The sequence below is a fragment of the Chenopodium quinoa genome, unplaced genomic scaffold (assembly GCF_001683475.1).
Source record: "Chenopodium quinoa cultivar QQ74 unplaced genomic scaffold, ASM168347v1, whole genome shotgun sequence".
In the NCBI taxonomy this organism is placed as follows: domain Eukaryota; kingdom Viridiplantae; phylum Streptophyta; class Magnoliopsida; order Caryophyllales; family Amaranthaceae; genus Chenopodium; species Chenopodium quinoa.
In genome coordinates this window covers 784,931-793,075 of record NW_018743514.1, presented here as the reverse complement: position 1 = coordinate 793,075, position 8,145 = coordinate 784,931, and the positions used below count along the sequence as shown (strand labels likewise).

The 8,145-nt window shown below is 40.0% G+C and overlaps 1 protein-coding gene across 1 annotated transcript; it reads right to left on the bottom strand.

The window, feature by feature from the left end:
* On the bottom strand, positions 1-1,994 carry LOC110739900 (DNA damage-inducible protein 1-like). Its single transcript, XM_021920380.1, has 2 exons — positions 1,380-1,994; positions 1-63 (listed from the first exon to the last, which is right to left on the bottom strand). Exons 1-2 carry the CDS (start codon positions 1,992-1,994, stop codon positions 1-3), a joined length of 678 nt encoding a protein of 225 aa, XP_021776072.1.
* Positions 1,995-8,145: the final 6,151 nt, after the last annotated feature.

Sequence of the window (8,145 nt, the reverse complement as noted above, 5' to 3'; positions counted from 1 at the left end):
TTATCCACCAACATCTCCAAAATGCTCAAAACATGTCTCAATCATCCGAGAAACTTCAAGTTCCTGTAAAACTTATAAAAATACACCGAACACACTAGAGAAGAGAATGTTAGCAAAAAATGGCTCTAAAGAGCCTAAAACCATACAAAACTGTAATGAAAAGTCGGGATAAATCTATGTATAAAACGTGTATATAATATTCCCCCAAGCTAAACTCTTGCCTGTCCTCAAGCTAAACTCTTGCTTGTCCTCAAGCAAGACAATAAAAAATAATCAACAACCAAACAACATACTTCACCCCACAATGCAAATTCAAAACACGGATTCAAAATCGAAATCAAACAAGCATACATCCTAGCCAACCAATCAAATCACTCAAACCGTCGATCCACCTAATTAATCGTCAAACGAGACCAACCATGTATAGTTCAAGAATCGATGACTAGAATATCTCACATCAGTGGCCACTCAACACACTTTTTATGTGGCGAGCTAAAAATGAGCTCGATCTCTCACCATCCCCACCAATAATGCGATCCCCCCATCTCACAACACTCGCGTGTTTAGAGGGTTATAATATCGCTCAACCTAGTCAATGTCGACTAGAAATGCAACATATACTCCAGCATTTTGACAAAAGACTCATTTCACATGAACACAACGCTATGCACGAAGATCGGAAGGACTTTTTGAAGCTAGTTTTCCTTCTTTTCTCTCCTTTTTTTTTATATATTTCTCATCCATTGCAAATTAAAAACACACAAAATACCGCATAAAATAGCTCCCCCAAGCTAGACTTGGGAAAAGTAACCAAATTAGGGCCAAGGGGTAATTTTTGTGAAGTTTATGAAAAATATAGTCAAGCTACAACATGGGTGAGCAAGAAGGGAACGGATGTTCTAAATTCGTCTGGAGGTCATCGAATGAACATGGCCTTCGTCATTTCAACATGCACGTGCAATGCATTACGACACGCTACTAAGAGTCTAAAATCAAAACTAAGATCAATGCTACACCAAGGACTACACACACACATGAATGAAATATAAGGCTCAAGCCTCACGGTTAACACAGTCAAGCTCCTAAATCATACATGGTTAATAGCCTTGACTCCTACTAGGGATCAACAAATTCAAGGTCAAATAATGATCTTTTAGTCCACAATGCAAGTCTTTCAATCGAAATTAAATCAAAACCTTTTACCATTAAGGATAGGGGCACATGGAAGTAGTTCAATGGCCGTTAATTATCATGATTCTCGTATTTTTCATTTTTCCAATTTTTCAAATTTTTTTTTTCGAAATACTAAACAAAGAAATTAAAACTAACTAATAAAGCAATAAACAAAAACACACCAAAACACATAAAAGAAAACAAACCAAAACAAATAGAAACTCAGAGAACATACCTAAGCTACTATGCACAAACTTCCCCCAAGCGACACTCGGCAACTCATCAAGCACATCAACCTGAAAAACAGTTTCTCCCATAGAGGGAGTACCCATAACATTCAAAAGTGAGTATTCCAATTTTTCATCACCTACTTCAAAAGTAATCTTACCCTTCTTCATGTCAATGATTGCACCTACAGTAGCCAAGAAAGGTCTACCAAGAATAATTGGAACATTTACATCTTCCTCCATTTCCATCACAACAAACTCACAAGGTATGAAAAACTTACCTACGCGAAGAGGTACATCCTCAAGTACACCCAAAGAAAACTTTACTGGCGTGCCTGCAAGTTGCAAGGATATGCATGTGGGTTTGAGTTCACCCATTTGCAGCTTCTTACAAATGGGCAGTAGCATGAGACTCACACTTGCACCAAGATCGCATAGTGCCCTGTTGATTTCAATATCCCCAAGCTTCACTGGAATTGAATAACTTCCTGGATCGCCTAATTTCTTAGGGAGAGTGTTCTGCAAAATAGCACTGCACTCTGCATTCAAAGAAACTGTAGCATTCTCTTCCAACTTTTTCTTGTTAGAAAGCATATCCTTTAAAAATTTGCATATGAAGGCATTTCAGATATAGCATCTAAAAACGGAATATTTATATGAAGCTTTTTCAGGATATCAAGAAATTTACCGTACTTTTTCTCAAGCTTAGCTTGGGCTAACCTTTGAGGAAAAGGAACTTTAGGCACGTACGGAGCAAGCGGCTTTGGAGTTGCTTCCTTTAATTCATCCTCGACCTTTGCACCATCGATCACCTTCTCGCCTTCACCTTCTTCTTCAACGACCGCCTTTGATGGCCCCTTGTTAGGAGGATCTTCCAACTGCTTTCCACTCCTTAAAGTAACAACATTCATATGCCCCTTCTATGGTTGCTCTGTCTGACCTGAAAAGGTCCCCGGTATCTTTAAGGATTGACCAACTTGGTGAGCAAGTTGGCTTATCTGATTTTCCATGAGCTTACTCTAGGCTTGTAGCTGTTGTATGGAACTGTGTTGATGTTGGATGGAATTGTTGGTTGTGGTGATAATGTTTTCCAAATTTATTTCAAGGTTGGACTTTTGAGGAGGTGGTTGAATAGGTTGTTGGACTGGAGGTGGCCTTGGTTGGAAACCAGGTGGTGCATTGTAGTTGTTGTTTCGAGGTGGTGGTGGAGGTGGATTTTGTTGAGCCTGGGTATTCTTGTAGGAAAAATTTGGGCGATTCTTCCAACCTTCATTGTATGTGTTTGAATGGGGGTCATATGGACTTTTGGGGTTAGAGGTGTAGAATGCATTACACAATTGACAAATCTCAGGTGAGCAAGTGGATGTTCTAGCTTGGAACCTATTGAACTTGCTTGTTAATGCCTGCACAGAACTAGTCAAAAGAGTTAAAGCATCAACATCTAATTTACCTCCTTTTTTCACACTATTTCGGCCACCTGGATGATAGTTATCATTGGCCGCCATTTTCTCAACTAACTCCTTTGCATCAGTTGGATTCTTTGTCAAGAGAGAACCCCCGGACGCAGCATCAATGTAGATATGGAACTCGTGAGTTAGACCATTGTAGAAGGTTTGGATTAACATCCATTCAGGAATACCATGGTGGGGGCATTGCCTCTGCAATCGCTTGAATCTTCTCCACTCATCGTATAGGGACTCATCATCTGACTGCCTGAAGGTGGATAATTCGTTTCTCAACCTAGCAGTCTTCTCCTGTCCTAGAAACTTTACTAAGAAGGCTTTCACTAGCTTGTCCCATGTATCGAACGAGCCAGTGCCTTCATCTCTAAACCACTCCTTTGCCCTATGCCTTAATGAGAAAGGGAAAAGGCGTAGTCTGATAGCATCATCTGTAACACCATTCATTTTCATTGTATCACATTTCTCCAGAAAACTATCAATATGACTTACCGGACAATCATGTAGTGAGCCTGCAAATGAATCATTGGAGATAAATTGAATGAATTGTGGCTTAAGCTCGAAGTGCTAAGCCGTCACGGGTGGCCTGACAATGCTAGAAAGGAGTTCGGTAGTCGTATCAGGAATACCGTACTCCAAGAGGGATTTCATGGCATCTTCCATGTCTCTCCTTCGTCGATTTCTTGTTCTCCTTCTCCTTATAGTTGCCTCAATCTCAGAGTCAAATGGTTCAAGATCGTCTAACCCTGAACGTCGTGTGGGCATGCAACAAGAAAACTAGAGAAAGAATATCAAAAACACAAGAGAAAATAGTCGAAGCAACGAATGAAGCTTAGCAACAACAAATCACAAATAATCAAATGAAACCGTTAGTCCACGGCAATGGCGCCAAATAATCATAATTGGGCTACCCTAGATCTTGGAATAAGAAAACTACTCACACATATTGAAAGAAGCAATAACAATAATAATCAAGGAAAACATAATTGAAAACAAAAATAATTGAAAGAGAAAGGAATAGAGATGAATACCAATGATGCTTCAATTGAAATTACTCAAATTGTTAATCAACAATACCCAAATCTAACCTAGGAATTAAATTGCTAAAAAGTATGAAACTAGGGTTCTAGAGAGAGAAATAAAACTTAAGGAGATAATAAAAGTGTCAACTAATGATAATTACAATAGGTATTTATACCCTTAATGAAATAAAAACTCGAAAATAATAAAAACCGGAATCGCAATACACTGCCCGGTCAGACCGGGCAATAACACCCTGATCGAGCAGGTGGGATTAAATAAGCAGCTGTTTCTTCCTTGCATTCTTCCTCAGCGCCCGATCCAACCGGGCATATGGCGCCCAATCGAGTGCGAGGCACAACCCTTGCTGGCTTGCAATCCTGATCTTCGTAGTACAACCAACCACCACGCGTCCGGTCCAACCGGGCGAGGCCTGCCCGGTCGGGCGCGTGGCATAATACCATTAAATCGCTTCTTTACTTCCTGAATAACTTCAACCAGGAATTCCTACTGTGCCCGGTCTGACCGGGCATGCTTAGCCCGATCGGGCACAATACAAAATATGCTCATTGCTTGCAAATTCTTTTAAGACTGGTTCTTGTTTAGCTCGGTTTTACATCCTTGTCCACCAACATCTCCAAAATGCTCAAAACATGTCTCAATCATCCGAGAAACTTCAAGTTCCTGTAAAACTTATAAAAATACACCGAACACACTAGAGAAGAGAATGTTAGCGAAAAATGGCTCTAAAGAGCCTAAAACCATACAAGAATGTAATTAAAAGTCGAGATAAATCTATTTATAAAACGTGTATATCAGTGGGCATGCGTGTGCTTGCTATAGGAGCTTTTAGGCAGTCGCACTCCAAGCGACGCGGATCATCGCACTCCCGTCGCACCATATGCTCGCACACATGCGCTCCCTTGGCTCGGCAGCAATAGCAGCTCTGCTAGCCGAGCCTAGATGCTCGTACTCTTGGGCTTCAATTTGGTGCTTGGTATGCTTCGATATTATATTCCAAATTTGTGTGACGTAAAATTAATTCTAAATTGATTTTAGAACTAAAATTGAGCAATTTTGAAATTAAAAAATGTCTAACTTAATTAAATTCAAGTTTAGTGCAAAAACCAAAATTAATTCAAGAACCATTCTTGTAATTATTTTTGTCTCAACTTGATGCAACAAAAATTGAGGGCTATTCTCACAATTAATTTAACAAAAATAAATTAACAATGAGATTTAACAAAAATAGTTGAATAAATAAATAATCATCCAATGAAAAAATTTATCCAACAATTACTTATGCACATATGAACATTACAACCTTCCAATATGAAGAGTCATAATATTTCAAGCACAAGTATAAACATTTAAGATTTTAATCAACTTCCAAAATGATTAGAACCAAAATTTGTTCATTATGGATTTTAGCAAGTTAAAATTCAACCATTTAAACCATTAAAGATTGAATCTTTAACATTTAAGTGCTTCAAAAATCATATTCTCTATAAACTTTCACACTACAAGCAATTTATTTGCAAGAAAGTGAAATTTCAAGTTTATGTGAAATTAAGAGTTCACCAAATTAAGCAACCAATTTACTTCATAAATGTGCTTAATAAGGAGTAAAACTGTAGAAGATTAATGGTATAATCAAACACATAATCCAACAATTGCATGCCATAATTAATCAAGTTTTAAAGATTTAAATAACTTTCGATTTAAACGAAAAACCCCCTCGAAAAAAACCACTTTCTGGGCAAATTTTGGCCTCTAGAAGCCATTTAATATTGTGGGTAAAGGTTGATTTAGAACATCGATTCCACCAAAAATTCACTATTTTTTAGTCGAAATCTGAGTTCATAGTTATAAATTAGCAATAATACAATTTTAATCCAATTAAAACGAGGTCCTAATCTAATTAGGTTGCTGATCTAGAAATTTAAATCCATTTAAATCACTTTAATTAATTTTTTAGTTGTAAAAATTAAATTCAAGAGGCTCTTATACCGCGGTTGAGTTTTACAGTGTCCGACACCGTGTGGAAACAAAACCCGATAAATTAGATCGCATGCATAATAATTACAACATAACAAATAGAATGAAAATAAAGAAAACACAAACACATAAAGATAAGAGAGAGAAAGAAGCTCACCCTTAATGCATGCTTTGCTCGTAACTCGAGCTCGGACTTGGAAAACTTCAAGTCCCGCAAATACAAGACCTCCAACGTCTCACACCCTCGATCATCGAACTGCCCATACCCCACAACTTAGACAGGGCTAGACTAAAAATTACTAGAGTTTTACGAACTTTAGGTTTTCTCACTCTTTGGGAGATTCCTTTTGAGTTCTACTCAAGTAAGTATTCCCAATACCCAAGGTGGGTATTTATAGGGAAATGCTCCCAAGAGTTTGCATCAACTTTCCATGTGGGAGAGTTGGTGATATGTGAAAATGAATGTATTAATTTAATTCCAAATTAAATTAAAATAATAATTCAATTAGTAAGCAACAAGTGTCACAAGGAGAGCAAGGGAGTAGGTGAGGACCACAAGGAAAGGACCACCCTTCCCTTGCTCCCCAAGCCAACCTCCTCACTCAAACCAGCCCCAATAGGAACTGGCCAACTGACTGCCTATCCTTGAACAACAAGGCGCGCCACGCTGGCAACCCTTGTGCTCGGATGGCCCAGCCAGTGAGGCCTAGCCAGTACGCGCATGCCCAGCAAGCTTCGCATGCTTGCGGGTTGCTGTGCGTGCTGGCGCTAGTAGCAGCTAGCGAAGTCCAGCGAGCTTGCTAGCTGCTGACCTTTCTATTCTTTGCTAGCGAGCTAGTGCTGCTACCTAGCTCGGCATGGCGCGACTGTCCAGCTAGCAAGCGGATGCTGCTGCTGAGCATGCGACCATTGCCTTGCGTGCTAGCTGCCCTTACTAGCCACATTGCCCTAGCCCTCGCATAGCTAGGCCATTTGAAGGCTAGGGCTTTGTGTTATGACTTGTTGTTTGACTAATTTCTCATCTCGTCGATTTCATAAATTGAGTCGACGTTCGACGCTCGGCTACGACGCTCTAAGCTCGGAATCCGACGTCTTAGTTCGTAAAATCTCTATTGACTCATTTAATTCTTCGGATTAATTCGTCGCCTTGGTTCGCTTACACAATTAGGTGTGACCCGAAGGGTTCAGTCAAGAGCAAGCAATAATATTAATTATACATTAATATTACTTATCGGAAGCAGCCTCCGGCTAAGCAATCCAATCACTTGACCTCACTGAATAATTAGCTTTCCTAATTAGTTCTGAACCCTCTAACGGAATAATACACTTGTTCGAAGGACACAATTCCTTTCAATGCGTATGTCCGAATCTTTTTTCTGATCAAGTCAAACTTGAAACCATTATACCTTAATCTTCGATGAAACTCTGAGTAGGCCATTTTATCCAGTAGGTTCTGAAGTTATGCTTTCTCCATGTTAAACCTTTAAACATACGAACGCAATCCCTCTTTCTTCCCTAGGACGATGGTCGCCAAGTTAAGAATATTCTTCCAGGGTGGTATATTGTAAGAGAAGTTTCCAACGAACGATAAGCTGAAAGTTGTGAAACAATTTATGCATCCAGCCGGCAGACTGTTGAACCAATCTTGAGCCACACCCTTGAAGGTGGCCGGGAAGCATTTGCACCAAGTGGCATCATCCACATTTTGCAAGGACATCAGATTTCTATACGAGGAGATATGCTGTTTAGGGTTGCCCTTACCATCATAGATACTCACAAGTACACTTTTCACTTTAGCTGGATAGGGAGAGTTGAGAATTTTTTGAGCAAATAGAGGCGGCTTGTCACGGAGAGTCAACAAGTGCATTTGCCAATCAATAGACTAAGGTTGAGCAGCCGGTCCGGCCAGGTAAGCTACCTGGTCGTATGGCTGGCCATATTGTCCGTACTACCCGTACATATGGGGAGAATGCGGCAGAATTGCACCATAATTATGGCGCATTTGAAACTGATCTGGTTAAGATAAAGGAATTGGAGTTTGAGTACAATGAGCTTGACTCCTGCTGGTCTTGTCCGAGCTGGTATGCTTGGAGAGGGTATGGTTTGGCATTTCATCCGGCATTGTGGGGGTGGAAGCGGTGTCCGAGTAGTAGGACTAGGCTCGGTCCTGTCGTTTATGCTGGAGGTAATCTTTAGCATCCTTCAAGTGCTGGGACGGCTCATTTGGCTGCCTCATAGGCTGCCTAGTCTACCACCCAACCGTCTTC

What these genes read in the sequence shown, in the direction of transcription:
- LOC110739900 (XM_021920380.1), bottom strand. Translation starts at nt 1,994, where the DNA reads ATGCTTTCTAACAAGAAAAAGTTGGAAGAGAATGCTACAGTTTCTTTG. An exon ending in CTGAGTTTCTATTTGTTTTG is followed by an intron (nt 64 to 1,379) that starts GTTTGTTTTCTT and finishes TAAGTTTTACAG; the next exon opens with GAACTTGAAGTTTCTCGGAT.